This window comes from Balaenoptera musculus, chromosome 3 (assembly GCF_009873245.2).
Source record: "Balaenoptera musculus isolate JJ_BM4_2016_0621 chromosome 3, mBalMus1.pri.v3, whole genome shotgun sequence".
Taxonomy (NCBI): Eukaryota; Metazoa; Chordata; class Mammalia; order Artiodactyla; family Balaenopteridae; genus Balaenoptera; species Balaenoptera musculus.
Window position 1 is genome coordinate 77484165 of NC_045787.1, and position 16448 is coordinate 77500612.

The 16448-nt window shown below is 41.1% G+C and overlaps 1 protein-coding gene across 1 annotated transcript in view; it reads right to left on the minus strand.

Moving 5' to 3' along the window:
- Positions 1 to 343: 343 nt before the first annotated feature.
- Positions 344 to 16448, minus strand: part of LIX1 (limb and CNS expressed 1) — a 50817-nt gene continuing 34712 nt past the window's right edge. Inside the window, exons 3-6 of the mRNA XM_036845537.1 lie at positions 14424 to 14564; positions 11485 to 11580; positions 3992 to 4069; positions 344 to 2263 (exon numbers count right to left, since the gene is read on the minus strand). Of these exons, the coding sequence (XP_036701432.1) occupies positions 1976 to 2263; positions 3992 to 4069; positions 11485 to 11580; positions 14424 to 14564 (603 nt within the window). The 3' untranslated portion in view covers positions 344 to 1975. The remainder of the gene's footprint in view (positions 2264 to 3991; positions 4070 to 11484; positions 11581 to 14423; positions 14565 to 16448) is intronic.

Here is a 16448-nt window from a genome sequence, read left to right on the forward strand (position 1 = left end):
ATAGTGGCCAAGACAGAACCTCTGCTTTCAGTGTACAGAATGGGTACAGTTTTCTAATTGCAGGGCAGAGAATACATTTAATATTTTCCCAGCTGATTCCTGTTCCTGCATCTAATTAGATGGTGTCAGCTTGAGGTGGTCATTGTTAAAGGCTGCAAATGCAGTACAGATGTACCTACCTTTAATCACACCCAACATGGGAAGTTGTGGCTTTTCTGAAATGATAAAGAGTAATGACTTTATGAAAAAATTACTTTAAATAGGAAGTAATTTAATTTTAAAATTTATTCAAATTATAAATATTAATTCTAATTCCCATTCAGAAATTTCTTCTAGGTGACGTTTAGCCTCATTACGGGGAGAAATGTGATTTTTTTGTTAAAACAATATTTTAAATAAAATTTATCTAATATTATATAGCATTACTGTTTCAAGACATTTGAGTAGGGCAGATATGTAGCTAAATTTTCCCTGATGTGAAAAATATGATGTATGAAGTTAATTTTTTATTAACAAGGCTAATTCCAAAATATATGCTCAGTATATAGTACTCAGTATACAGTTTTATGGGGATTCAAGGAGTGACAATTAGCACTGTAGATATTTAGATATGAAGCTAAACTCACATTTTTGTAAACTTTAATGTAATTATAATGGTTTTAGCTTTCATGAAACAATGTGCATTTGCGTAAACAAGAAGAAAAGGAAACCTTATTCAAAATTGAGAAAACTGTTTTCTTAAATTTGAATTATTGTAGTAAATGCAAGATAATCCTTTCCATGTTAAAAATAGGGAAATACTTGTGTTTAAAATTGACACTGCTGCCATTCTTAAATCTGAGTGACCAGGAACCATCTAAAAATTGGTTTGTATTTGCTTTTGGTTTTCTAATCTGTTGATTGATCCGAGCCATTTTGAAAAAGAGATGGCAATGTTTTATCCCTTCTTTAAAGAAGATTCCAGTCATTTAAACTGAAAAATGACACTACGTTTGAGCTACTGGTGGTTAAGTTCTTGAACAATAACAAAGACAGCTAATAATTCCTTTTCTCCAATGCATGAGAAATAAATCAAATGTGAATATAAGCATTGTTAAATGCTAATGATTTTTCAAAATGTTTTAACCTTTGAAATGCCAGTAACTTTCTCCATTATAGATATATGACTGAGGTGGCAGAAATAAAAATAAATCAATTCATCTATTTGCAGATTAAAAATGCATATGACTGATTGCAGGACTCATAAAAACTGGACATTAATTCTTCTTGAGGAATACAAGTGAGGGTACTATCCTGGGTGACACTTATCCCCATACGGAAGAGTGGATTGAAAAAAATTTTTATTACTATGACATTTTAAGCCACATTACATTTATATAGTATTTTCATACTATTACCACTTCAAAATCTTTGATAGTGGGATGTCCAGATAAAATCCTCACTGAAGTTTTGGATTACACCTAGTAGAGTGTAAGTGATCTTGTAGCTTACAAAGCTTAGGAAGAAACTCTGACCCCTGGATATTTTTTAAAAGAATCCATATTGTTTATTTAATCCCAAGTATTTTTTAATTGCTATCATGCTACTTTCCCCAGTCCTGGCTGGTGTTCTTTTCGGGGATGCTACATTGACCCATTCTTTTAAACAACATATATAATCTAGCAAGGCACATGTCAACAAGGCTTCAGGTTGAAGCCAGGCCTGGAAAATATTTTTCAAGCAATCCTGTCTCCATCCTTTCAGTCTGAGGTGGAACTATTTAGAATGTGATGGGAAAATTGCATTGAGTGACATGTTGGGTCCTGTAAGGGTCCTGCCACTCTGAGATGCTATGAATGGAATGGGTGGGGAGAATTAGTACAGCCTTCAGGCAGCGTCTATAGCTGCTAAAGCCTCTGATGACCTCCTTCAATGAGCTTCCTAATGTTACAGTCCGGCCTCTGCCCGCCTTGGGGGCAGCTGGGACCTGGCCTTGTTAGTGATAGCTGCAAAGGGCCGTGAGGCTCAACTGATCATCACTGGGTGAGGAAGTGTCAGGATCACTGTAGATCTGAGTCAGGGCTAAACTCAGGATTTCTTTCTTTTCTTTGTAAAAACGTAGTTCTTGTCCTGCTTTCCTGGCTTCCTCCAGCTCCCTCAGGGCCATGCGTAGCTCTTGGGAGAGAATTCCTGGTGACTCCCGCTCCTTCATGATCCAGTCCAGGGCCATGTGGCTGCGCATCTTTTCATCTAGGGAATACTGGGAATAGTAGGAGATGACTTCCTGGGAGCCAAGAAACAAAGTCCAGAGAGTCAGTAAAGAGCAACAAAGGTACCCGGGCTCATGGCCTTCTGACGCCTCATTGCCTGTGCCTCCACCACCCCACACACACCCCCAGGGGTTCTACCAATAACCAGACCTCTCTGATGTTCACAAACCGAAGCCAAATCTCAGGACATACCTCTTAAAGGAAATAGAGGGCTCAGCTGGTACACAAAGTAGGGTCACTCCAGGTTGAATCAAAACACTACCACCAGGAATGACCCAATAATGTTCACAGAACAGAGCTCTGACCTTGCTAGAAAATATGTCTTCCTTTGAAAATGCATTCCTATAACAATTAGTATGAACATTATCTCATTCATTGAACTCTTCTGCTCAGCATTATCTCCTTTGGCAAGATAGAGAGGGAAACAATTATACGGAAGGATTCGGACAGAACTGGGTTTGGTCACACCCATTGCAGAAAGCAGGGAGCTTTGAATCAGGACAAGACTTAGACACCAGGAGAATCAACTTCCTAACTGCTATGTTGTTAGCATAAGGAAGATGACAGACTGAATGGCTCACAGAAACTATGGGAAGAACTTTAAAAATGTATTATGGAATATAGGTATTATCATCATTGATATCATAATGGTACCTTCATGTACATTGTCTCTCACTTTCTCCAAATAATTAAAAATTTGTCACTGTCTGTCAATTCTCATGTTTAAAATTTGCCAATACATTGTAACATCATGTATAAGTTTGATGGATGCACTTTAAGAAGGTCTTGTGGAGTGGATGCATTGTTTATTTTTATTTTCAAGAACATATGGTATTTATTTATGACCTTAACAAATTAAAAACAATCATGGAAAAGTGTTTATAACCAACCCGGCATATTTCAAAGGCTTTTTATTGAATCAAAGGAAAAGAAAAAAAATAGCCAAAGCCATTGTCAGCTACTCATTTCTTTTCCATCTTTGACATTTTGAAAGCCAGGCTTTCTAAGCAAAGAACAACTAAAAACTCCTGGGGCTGCAGTGCATGGAAAACTCTTACACCCACCCTCATATTGCTGACTAGTAGAGGCTCTGTTCCTCATACAAATTCCTGTTAGCAAATTCTCAAAACAAACTACCATCTTCGAAGGCTAATGGGGTAAAGGAAGAATAAATCTTGAGGGATAGCAGGTGAGAATCATTAAGTGCATGGGAGGGGGGTTGTCTTTGCTACTAAAAAAAAGGGAGAAGGGTGCTTTTTATAGGTAGCAAAGAAATAGTGAGACCCTGTCTCTGAAAATTAAAGAAGAAACTTCCAAACCAAAAAACTGGAGTGACTGAAATACCAGGTTGTCCACCTTTATAATCATTTCTGTTGTCCCTTAAGGACATTTGGTGGGGATGAGAAAAATCCTCCTGCTACACAATCAACTCTACCAGAAGCAGTGCAGACTCACATTTCTTTCTGCCTTGAAGCATGGGAGAGGGCACACATTCCAAGCAGGGAGGACAGGTGCATAGAGTAGATTCAGTATTTGACTTAGAAACTAAGTCTGTCTTAATGATCCCTTCATTCTGGCATTCAGTACAGGTATCTAACTCAGTCCTATGCCCGGCCAACATTCTTCTTAGTGTGCATTTTTGGTCAGTCCCTGATGCAACTGGACTGATGTATATCCTGGAAGATGACAAGCCGTCTGCTCAGTCCATACAACGCAAACCTGTTTTTATTGGAAAATCTCACCTGTCGGGAACACTTTGTTTCACGAAGGGCTTTTAGGCTTCCATTCCAGTGCAATAGTTGGAAAATGGTCATAAGCTCCTATAAAACCCAAATACCTGTCATTAGTCTCAAAGCAGAAATGTGAAGGAAAATGTCTCAGTGATTGCTGAGCAGGGCATAACTCTGATCCCCAACTATATTGGGGAAATAGAATATACAGTGCTGTCAGAACACTTTGAGACTTTTCAAATACCACAATCCTAGGCTTTCAGAGCATTTTTCCTTCCCTCCCCTGCTATTTGGCACAAATTATTAAATAATTGACAAATACCTTTCAACATTAAAAATACATATGCTCTAACAATTATACACCGAAGAAATTATGTAAATATACCAGCACATCTTAGAATAATGTATAGGCAAGGCTATTCATTGCATCACTTTTTAAAATTGCCCAAGACTGGGAATATTTTAAATGTTCATTCTTAAAGGAACGGTTAAATAAAATATCATCCTAAAGTGTAGCAGAATACGGCACCCCCAAATATGCCACTTGGGTATATTGATTATTTTGAGCTGTAAATACTTAAAAAACTGCAAAGAGGCTTTCTCTGAACTCCCCTTATCTGCCTAAAGACAGATCCTCCAAAAGGAACACAGTTGTCATAAATCCCCTCCCCAAGAGTTGCATCAAGCAGGGAAGATTGACTCTTATCACAGAAGTAGAAACTAAAGTCCATTCCACACCCAGACAAACTTGGTCACAAACTATCATAGCTCCCATCAATTCTTCTAAGGGCCCATTCATCTTTCTTAAAGATTATTTAAGGCCTGAGAGGCCTATATCCCCTCTCCCCTTTCCCTATTAAGATGGTATTCAATCCTGAATTCTAAGCCACCTTGTGGAGGTACTCATTTTTCCCTGGGTACCTCTCACATATACATGAAGTGTACTTCTGTTTTTCTCTTCTTCATCTGTCTTTTATTACAGGGGCCTCAGCTAAGAACTCGGAAGGGCAGAAGGAAAATGATTCTTCCTCCCTACAACACATTCACCCTACCAAATACGCTGCAATCACAAAGCATGAGAAGGCTCTCTAGTTCTAATATAAAGAGTCTCTATGAGGTGTTGTTAAGTTAAAAGCAAAGTGTCCAACATGTACACTGTGTGCTACTATTTGATTAAAAAGAATAGGAGATGCCTATAAATATTTGCTTATAAACTCCTAGGAGAGTTCTGGCAAGATACAAAAGAATCTGGTAACATGAGTTGCCTCTGGGGAGAAAAAAGGAGGGAGACCTTTCTCTGACATTCTTTGTACCTTTTGAATCATGCGACAATATTACGTATTAAGGAAAACAATTTAAATGTAATGGACAAACATATAATGGACAAACTACAGAAACTGTAAAAAACCCCTAAGTTTATAAATTCAGTCAAGAAAATGCCTTAAAATATGGACAATAAGGTTGAACTGACATTAAAACTCACCCATAGTTTTCACATTCAATGGCTAGGGCTGAGCACAGCATTAAGCCTTTCTATCGGCACCATCCTTTCCCTGCATGACACCCAGGGCAAGCTAATGTGTATTCAACATACTGAAGATTTTATTTTCCTAATCGTATTAGGATTAGCAGTCTTCCACTGAAGTTACCTGCATTTTTTTTTTCTTTTTTGACCAGAGAAACATCTACTGTGGATTAGTAGTACAAACCACAACCACATAATTATTAGAAAATAACAATACAATTAAGGAACTTCCTGGTCATGAAACTAGTTATGAAAACTTAACATTTAGACAGATGTCTTATGCCCATTCAAAAAAAGTGGATTTTTATTGTCTTTTGGTCTGCTTGCTCTGGAAAACGTTTTCACTATGAAAATCAGGAGACGCAAAGTCACTCTGAGATTCCAGTTATCTTAAAATTATGAGGTAAAAGTTAAAGTGATAAGATCATCAGAAAAAATAGCACTATTCTCAAGTCTAGAACTGCCATTAGAATGTAATGCTTTTCTTCTTTTCAGTTTGGGATACAGTTTGGGATTTTGTGTATGTACTACTGCACAGTAAGCACCCCAAGAACCCACAGAGACCTTAGTAAAAGCAAAACCATGTGTTTCCATTAATTAAAATATGACATGGACACCAGCTGAGCTATATGCCTCCTGCCCCAAACACTGACCCCACCATCTGCCCAGGGTCCTAGGTCCAGTGTTTGGGTAGCCCACCCCTCTTATGCTAATTTGGAAAAGTGAGAGTGGTTTGTTCCATAACCAAATCTTGCCTAATCTGGATCTCACCACTATGCTTCTTATCAAAGTAACCCCAGTAACTGAGGAAGACAAATTTGTGCTGCCCTTCTTACCGTACCCTCAAGCCTACTCAGTGAATGCTTTGCAGCCATAAAAATGAATAGGAATGCTCTTTTGGTTCTGATATGGAATAGTCTCTACCGTGTTACAGGAGGGACAATATTTACAAATAAGACATTTTGTTTTATGTTTTATCTTAAGACTCCACTTAAATTTTGTATTCTATTGTTTGCGCATTTTTTTTAAAGAAGAAAATAAATACGACTCCACTCCTTTCCCCACCCTGCAATCTTCATGTAAAGCTGACAACCCAGAAAGATATACTGAGTTTATCCTGTGGCTTCCAATAGCCCTCTTGGCATTGTCCTTGCATCCTTGTGGCCCAGTTTGAGAAACAACCTATTGCCAACAGAGCTCTTAATTCCATCCTCTGACAATTGTTGCCTTAGTAATATATTTTTCTTCCAATGTCCTCTCAGCTCTTATTCTTATCTGTGCACTAAGCCCCCCATCCAGATAAATTTCTTTCATGCCACTCAGCAATCCTCCTAAGACTTCAGAACCCACAATTCTGTGAACAGAACCAGAAATCTTTCCCATGTGCCTTGGCAACCTACATCTCTCAAACACTTCCCCACAGAGACCTGAACTGTTTCTGCCTGCAAGAAGACGATCCTCCTCCTCCTCACCCCCCAAATTTCTATTCTATCACCAAGCAGTTTTTCCCTCTGCAGTAATACAACTGCCTCTTCTTCATTGTTGCTCTTGTTCCTAAAATCCCCCAGGAAAGATAACCTTCTGTCTGCCTTCTTACATTATGTCCTGATCTAGTTCTTGCTCTCCTCTCTGGAGATATGACTCTCACCATCGTCATATAAAGTATATTGAAATATTTCCACATTCTTCCTGTCCCACCTCTTTATTTCCCCTCATATGACCAAGTTCACTATCTTCAGATCTTCCTGAAGCTGTATGAGTCCTGGGCTCAACCCCAGGAAATCCTTGTGTGCCTCACATTGATTCCATTGGAAATCCTTGCATTATGGGCAGACTGGCAAGGAGAGGGTAGCCAGGGACTTCTGTGAGGATTCGTTGCATCGTTTCACCATGACTCCTCACTGTCTGGTCTTCACAGCCTCATTTTCTACCTGTCGAAGCCCTATCACTTTGAAGGAAGTCTGTTTGGTGATCTACCTGTCCTGCTCCTTCCTCACTGAAGTCTTTGTACTGTGTTTGTTACGTGGGCTGATCTAGAAGCCTGGGTCAACTGGGTGGGCTGACAGATAAACAAGAAGCTGGCCTAGAGGTGGGGTTGGGACTAGGGTGAGGTGAGTGAAGCAAGATTTAAGGTACGTCATACAAGTTCAGGGTCTTTTATTTAAAATTCTGCCTTTATTTAAAATTTGGATGTTTTGTTTGTTATGAATTTTTGCACATTTGTTTTGAGTTTTTAAAATATTGCATTATAATATTATTTGCCTTGATTGCTGAATTTTTTGACACTCCTTTAAATTTTGTACCCGAGTTCAATGCCTAACTCTTCTTACCCTAGTCTGGGCCCTTCTGGGGATTTGTCTCAGGGACAAGGCTGGCTTCACGAGCTTGTGATCTGTGCAGTCACAGAGGCTCTGAGCTTGGTTTAGTGCTCCGCTGTCTTGAAATTCTTAGTAATTTTTCAATAAAAGGCCCTGAACTTTCATTCTGCACTGGCCCCATAAATTATGCAGCCAGTCCCCTTCAGCAAAGTAAATTTAAAATCGAATGGTGAATCAAGCCCTGCGTTTTCTTTCTCTTCAAGGAAATTGCAGCTGTAGCTTTCATTCTACAGCTTTTCTGGTTCATTTTGTCATTCATTAAATTTAAACCAACAACAACTGGGCTCTGTCCTCACAGTGCTTCCTGGTGTTGCCTCCTATGAGAAACAATGTTTGGCCTCCCAGCTACTCCCCGGGGAGAAAATGTACACTGCTTCTCTCTGGAACTCTGTCTGGGAGACTGGTTTGGTTCTGTGATTCATCAGAAATAAGAAAAACAAACAGTGTAAATGGAGAACTTGAAAAACAGGTGGGCACAATCTCCCCACCCAAGAGAATAGATTTAAGAGGAAATTTGTTTATGGGATGAGGTTTTAAAAGGCGACCTGGAGAATTTAGCAAAGATGTAAATAAACAACTCGTCTTTGGATTGCATTAGGCTTCAGAATAAATATATTAAGCAGCTTCAGTCAAGTCTGCCTTGAATCTGACCTTGACAAGACCCAGTGGCCATCCCACCCCCCAAACATCAGGCAGTTTTCTCTATGGTGAGGGGCAAGGCTACCTTAAACAGGCATCCCGGCCTCCCTCCCACGAAGTGAAGGTAAGCAGAAGCGTATCATGTTTCCTCTGAGCGCTGCCTCCTTGATGGCCCCCCTGAAAGCCTGCAGGCAGTCAGGAGACACCAGTCTTGCTTTTATACGGTATAGTCATCCACAGCTAGATACAAACACACATCTATTACCCACCAGGGGTACTGAATTGCTGTGTTGACTGCAAACAGCCCAGTTCTGTGGTCAATTCCCATTATGTGCAGAAACAAGCTGATGCATTTAACCCAGGCCACCAAGGAATGTGTAGGAACCCAGCAGGCAACCTGGAGCTGGCGGAAGGAAGAGGGATGTGCTTCATGGCCCTCCTCCTGGGTTGCCAGCATCCCTACTGGGAGGAGGGAGTTTGGATTTTTCCTGCCTTCACATCTTCCTCTTCCTTTGTCCCTCATCCAGCACCCAGCCTCCATTATGAGAATTTATGAAGCATTTCCACAGTATGATTCAAATTATTATTTCATGTATTTTAATACCTTACTACACAGACCACACAGAAAACATGCAGCCCGTAGCAAGGCAATTAAAGTATTACTAAAAGGTGGTTGAGTACAGCCTTTCATAGTACTTGGACAGAATTTTAAGAATTTTTTAAAAAAAAATCTTGCCTTCCCTATATTTGGCAGACTAACCCACTGTGTTAAAAAGTCATTCTTGATTTTTCTGAAAATAGCTACTAAATCCTATACAAGCTATTATGTACTGGGCCAGGCAAAATTCATTGTATAATAAAAGAAGTACAATATTCTTCTGTCAGGGTTGAGGGGGGAGGAATTAACATAAATGAGATTCTTCCTTGGGGAATCACCATGCTAAATGTTTTATAAATGTCATATTATACACGCCCCACAAAAAACCTACACAATGGGCATCATGATGCTTATTTTGTAGATGGGAAAACTGAGTCTCAGAATGGTTGAGCTCACAGGTGGCAAGTGGTAGCACAGGCTTTACATGTAGGTCTGTATGGTTTTTTAAAGTTTGTGTCCCTTCTCTTGTGTCATGCTCTTCCCTTTTATTTTTTTTTCTCTGTTTGACTTTAGATTGTTATGGAAGATTTTTAAAAAAAGCAAAAAACCCTTGACAGTTCCACTCTTTTATTCTATAGCAAGGGCCCTGAAACATTTAATGCAGGGGAGCTACCTTGTCCTCATGTAAAGCCTTTAGGTTAAAGTTGTCAAGGGAATCCATCTGGTAGCCTCTGGCATTTCAAATGAAGCAGTCCTTCTTCAGAAATATATATAATAACAGTTGTCAGCTTTCACTGAGCATTAACCATATGCCAGGAACTGTTCTGGACTTTCTATGTGGTCCCATTTAGTCTTCACAATGGCACAGTGAGGTAGCACCACTACTATTATTGCTTCTATTATTCTTCCTGATTTATGTACAAACGAGGAAACAGATTTAGAGATGAGCAGCTGAGCCCACTCCCAAGCCTGGGCTCAGAACCACTGAGCTGCTGCATGCCCCTGTCTACACCAGAAGGTGAGCTTCAAGGTCTCTTCCAAACCAAGACAAGCAACGTCAAAGGTCAGGGAGACCACAACTGCTTAAGGAGAAACCTGGATGACTGAGATCTTCCTAGGGCAGGGTGAAGAAAGAGTATTTTGTGTCAATCAAATGAGAGAGTGATGAGGAAAATTACTGGTTCTTAAAAATGGGCAGGTGGGACATATCCACCTGAGAAGTGGCTATGCCATTGTAGTCAGGAAAAGAGTTTGAAAGGTACCAAAGGTGGTATTTGGAAGGTGGTGGCTTCAGGGCTCAGCTGTAACACCACTGTAAATTATACCATGATGAACATTTGTGTCCATAAAACTTTATATTCTGATTGCTTCTTGGAATCTAACCTAAAAAAAAAGACATCTTGGCAGGTAAAGTCTCCTCATTATAACATTGCATATTGATTCCTACTGGCATTGATTCCTACTGTATATGGATGGTCAACTGTATTCAAGTTTAATTTTTTAGAGAGTACACTTTTCATTCTCAATAACTTCTGAAGTTTTGTCTGCCCAGCCCAATATAGGATAATAGGAGTGTGAACTCAGAAATCAGACTGCCTGGGTCTGAACCCTGGCTGTGCCATTTGCTGAGCTGTATGACACACTTCCTTCAATGAAGACATGGGGATAAGAAATACTCACATGTTTATTGTGAGGGTTAAATTATGGTAAGATTTGTTAAATGCTTAGCACAGTGCCAAAGTAAGCATCCAATGAGCGTTAGCTATTATTATTCTTATTGCTATTAATATAATTATTTAATTTGCAAATAACAGGTAATATAGTTCCTCAGCTCTATTATTGCTTGTCAACAGTGGAATGAAAAGGGTTACAGATTGCTAAATGTTTTGATTTAGTTAACAATAGGAGATGGCAGATCTTGTTTAACAGAAATACCATAACTGAGGGGAAAATTGTTTAATATACATTGCAGCCACCTTCATCCATGACTTCTGAAAATTAAGAACCAAATGGTCACAACCAACACTTCAAACTGTTTGATTTGGTTTAAGGGGGAGCTTTATACTGAAAAGCTGGTAAAATGTTAATAGGGTCATAAGACTGTAATGTTCCCCGCCTGTTTCTTAGCTCAAGTCTTTTACTTTCCTTTCAGAAAGCAAAGATTGTTCCTGTTTGCTTTTTTGTTTTAGCCTCCTGAGGTGTGGCTAAAAGGGAGCACAGTGCTGGATTCTAGGAGGGTTAAATTAAAATGACCAAAACAAAAATAGAGCAGATTATTGGGACAGGGGCTGTTAGAGATGAGTGGCATTCCCCCAGGCTTCTTGGGGTTGTGTAGCAAAACAAACATGTGGAAGGAAGCAGGTACCTGAAATTCCAGCATGGTCTTCCCCATGTTTGACTCCAACATGTAGTGGTAGGCTCCAATGCTGGTGCTGGGGTCGTCCGCGTCATCCAAAGTGCCCTTGGGAAGTAAGCAGAAAAGGAAAATATCATGGGTTTTTCCTCCTCTTCTTTGGGTGGTCATGAATTAATCCTGTGGCCTCACAGTGAGCCTTCTATTGTCCTAACCCTTCAGGGGTTCATCCTACAACACTACAACTGTCTCCAGTTGATTTGGGATAAAATCCTTACTCTCACCATCACTCATAGTTAAGAGGATTTTGTAATCAATTTGAATCTAGCTTTTGATTAGAATGTTAACTGATTATATACTCAAAAAGAATAATTATCCCAAAGCAGAAATTCCTGTATCTCTCCACAAAGTTTTTGTTTGTGGTGGCATTAATGTTTGAGCAGTTGCTCTCCGAGGCTGCTTTCATCCATTATCGAAATCTTGAAATGCTGACTTGCTCCGTAAGATTCCAATGATCACCAAGCAAATTATGTAACTAACAGGGAAAAAATCTCCAGTTGTATGGACCATTCATATTTTACCACCATGATTCTTAATGGGAGCTTTTCATAATATGCTGGTGTTCGGCCTGGAGACATGGATTTTGGTTTATAGTTTTTCACTTTTGGACCACTTAATCTTTAGGAAACAAGGTGGGTGGGTGATGGGAAGAAATGAAATTCCCCTTCAATTTGGTTAGGGGGAGTGGCATTTAAAAAGCTGACATGAACTCAGGAATGGCATTGGGGCCTGCGCTTCAATATCCCATGGCCCTGGATTCCTGGGAAGGTGGGCAACGGCTTTGTGAGACTGAACAAACAACTGCCAGCATCAGATAGCAGCAAATTTATAGCTTTTGAATGCAATAACATTAACAAACTACTGCTGAAATATTTATGTTGGCTTTTTAAATATCCCAGAGGAAATCCATCCAGAAGCCTGCAAACCATATATATTCTCCTTCCTTAGAAATTTCCATGAAAAAATGATAAATTACATTTACACTGAGGGCACCTCCCTGCTCCTGAGTAAATTCCACACATATAAATCAGGCATCATTTTCCTAACTTCTCTTCCTCAAAGGCACTTGAAATTTACAGGGCAGGAAAATAAAGGCTTCCTTTCATCCTCAGAGCAGATATAGACCAGAGCTCCCTGAGGTCTCTCTGCCAGGACAACCACTCTCTGTCCCTGCCTCTCCCCTTATCTCTCTTCTGCATGATAAGAGCATTTATGAGGGGGAAAAGCAGCAAAAAGGTCACAGCTAGTGTGATAATGTCACCTTCATTATCGGTAGCTTCTCCAGAATGACAGAACCTTTATAGTCAGATTAAGGGAATCAGAGAATGAAAATCTCAGATGGGGTTGGTCCATGCTAAAGGCGAAGCTAGGAGGTGGCTAATCCCTTTGGTAATGCCAAGTTTCTGCACTTGAAGGACACACAGGGCGACGCCTGCCCCAGTTGAGACCCAAGGTTTCCTCCATGGTTAAAATGGTTTATAATTTGGAGGTAAGAGGATCAGGAGCACCAAAAATTCATGGGGCAAATCATCTACTGTACTCCTAGACTGCCGAGAAAATGTCTTATCTAAATTTCTAAGAGAGTTTTTGGCTCTCAAAGCACTTTGTATTTAATTACATCCATTACAGAGATTTCCAAAGCTCTCTGAAAAAAGTAGTTGATATTAAGCATGATAATTCTAACAGCTAACAAATATTGGGCATACGGCTTTTCCCATATCGAAGCAGTCAGTGTTTCCTTAAAAACATAGATTGCAGGACCTCACGCTGGCTGGGGAATTGGCACTTTTAATAAGCACTTCAGATAATTTTTTTTAATTAATTAATTAATTTATTTATTTAATTTATTTATTTTTGGCTGTGTTGGGTCTTCGTTTCTGTGCGAGGGCTTTCTCTAGTTGCGGCAAGCAGGGACCACTCTTCATCGCGGTGCGCGGGCCTCTCACTGTCGCGGCCTCTCTTGTTGCGGAGCACAGGCTCCAGACGCGCAGGCTCAGTAGTTGTGGCTCACGGGCCTAGTTGCTCTGCGGCATGTGGGATCTTCCCAGACCAGGGCTCGAACCCGTGTGCCCTGCATTGGCAGGCAGATTCTCAACCACTGCGCCACCAGGGAAGGCCCCAGATAATTTTTATGATTTGTCAAGTTTGGGAAAAATTGAGCTTCTTTATCTCTAGGTTAAAGCAGTATCCAATGGCATGCATTCTCAGGCCCTAAAAGAATCTGTGCTCCTCAAACAGCAAACATTCAAATAAACAAATCAAGGTGGATAATTTGATCCACCTTGATTTAAAGCTTGATTAATTGTGATTAATCCAGGGAGGCTAAAGAATATTACTGAGACATGGAATAGGGAGCCAGCTCCAATATCATGATTTCCAGCCCAAGTGTTCTTTCTCCTGAAAATTAATGATTTAATGGGTTAAAAATAAAACCTGCACAATTCTTTTTTTTTTAAATTAATTTATTTATTTTTGGCTGCGTTGGGTCTTCGTTGCTGCACGTGGGCTTTCTCTAGTTGCGGCGAGCAGCAGGCTACTCTTCGTTGTGGTGCGCGGGCTTCTCATTGCGGTGGCTTCTCTTGTTGCAGGGCATGGGCTCTAGGCACGGGGGCTTCAGTAGTTGTGGCATGTGGGCTCAGTAGTTGTGGTGAGCAGGCTCAGTAGTTGTGGTGCACAGGCTTAGTTGCTCTGCGGCATGTGGGATCTTCCCGGGCCAGGGATTGAGCCTGTGTCCCCTGCATTGGCAGGTGGATTCTTAACCACTGTGCCACCAGGGAAGCCCAAAACCTGCACAATTCTTAAAGAACTTGTTCACATTAGCATCTCCCAAGATTCAAATGGCTCCGTACTCTCAGTATAGCCAGCTTTTCCCTTCCCTGGTGGGTACTCACACTAGTGGAGGCAACTGCTTCCTGCACACTCTCCATAATGAATTCCTTGGTGATCCTGCGAGAGGGCAGCTCATTGAAGAGGGAGTTGATTAGGGCCACTTTAGCTGCATCGCGTCTGGCCTCAGCTCTGCTTAAGCAGCACTTAAGAAGGGAAGGAGAAAAGGAGTCATTAAAGAATTCAGCATCTCACCATTTCGCCCCATCTCAATGGGTCTATGGACATTTCTATTTATACATTTACTGTCTGCAGCTATTCCTCCATACCCATGGCTAATCCCCTGAAGATCATCCAGATTTTCTTTCAGCCCTAGAGCCCAGGCAAATGTCTTGGTTAGTCTTCAAATGTTTTTGTCTTATTTCACAGTCGTTGAAGGTCTACTATGCACCAGATGCTTTCATACTCTGTTAATAAATAATAACAAAAAAAATAATGGCTACTATTCTGTGCTAGGTGATTACATTCATTATCAGGGCCTTCCTCAAATCCTTATTTCAGAGAGAAAGAAAGTAAGGAAGGAAGGAAAATGGGAGACACTTTTAACACAATAATTAAAGACACAGGTTCTGGAGTCAGACTCCTTGGGTTCAGATCCCAACTCTGGGGCTAACTAGCTGAAAGACTGTGGACAAATTAGTCTTTCTGTGCCTCAATTTCCTCCTCTGTAAATGGGAATAATAGTAGTCCCTGTGTCACAGGGTTGAAGATAGGCTCAATCAGTTAATATAGAGAAAGTAGTGAGAGTATCCAGCACACGGCCACACTCTATGAGAGCATCTCAGGCTTATACTTTTTAACCTTCAGGTTAGGACAAAGGGGCTGCTGTCAAAATCTACTGTTTTTGCTTTTCCAGCATTTATTCCTCACCCCCCTTCTAATAATAGTCCCCTGATTTTCTCGAGGACCACCTTTTCTACCTTGCTCTCAATCCACGCAGTTTGGGTGGGACAGGAAGTTTGGCTTTCCTGAAGTTAGGGGCCATAGGCAGCCTATGATTAGTAACTCACACAAAAAAATTCGTTTTTCCCCAATTTAATACTGCTCTCCATCCTCTTAGCCTGGCCTTCCTGTGGCTCACATGGGTCTGCTCAATTTAACCTGATTCTTTTCTGTCCTCTTTGTCTCTTTTCTTACCAACTCCTCTTATTCAAGTTCTGGTTTGGTGTGGACCCTGGGTCCAGATAGAGGATGAAGCCCTATGAGAACTGCACTGCCCCTGGAGATCGCACATGTTGGAGGACCCCAGGGTGTGATGGCTCTCTCCTACAGGCTCCTGGGAACTGTCTAGGGTCCTAGATCTTACTCCAGGACTCCTAGTGGGAAACAAGCCCCAGGAAGAGAAGCCCAGGCCTGGGTCCTGGTCAACAGGGTGGGCAGACACCCTTGCCTCTGCCACTCAGTGACTGTGAGACCTGGGCTGCCTGTTCTTTGGAGCTTATTTCCTCACTGGGCAAATGGGAAGGCTAGGCTCTCTGGTCTCCAAGGTGCCCACTACCTAGAATGCAAGATTCCCAGAATCAGTAGTACTTGGTTACTGACGTCAAAGAAGAGGGAAAGTACCAAAGACCTCACTTCATTTTGCAGTTTTGTGCCTCAAGGGCTTCATAGCACCACCGGGAAAAAGCCAAACCCTTCCAGTTTGCTTTTAGCACATTCCTGCCTCCACCTCATCTGCCCCATGCTGACCATCCCTGCACTGATCCAAGAACACTCCAAACTCACGCGTTCATGTCCTCCAGAGGCCGCCTCTCCTCTCCATCTCCACAGACCCAGTATGAGTCCCCTGAGGTCAGGCCCTGGCCCCCTCTGATATGCCCCCTGTGACCTCCCTAGAACAGTTGTGACTATTAGTGCAATGATCCTGTACTTGACTATGGATTACCTCCTCTTGCCCTTCCTCCAACCTCCAGGCCTGGGAAGTGCCCCTTATATACTTCTTGAGCATCCTCCAGAGTGCTTACTCCCAGGGTCAGTTCCTGGAATGCTCATGTATGGTTAGTACGTGGGCAAAGTAATGACAAGACTTC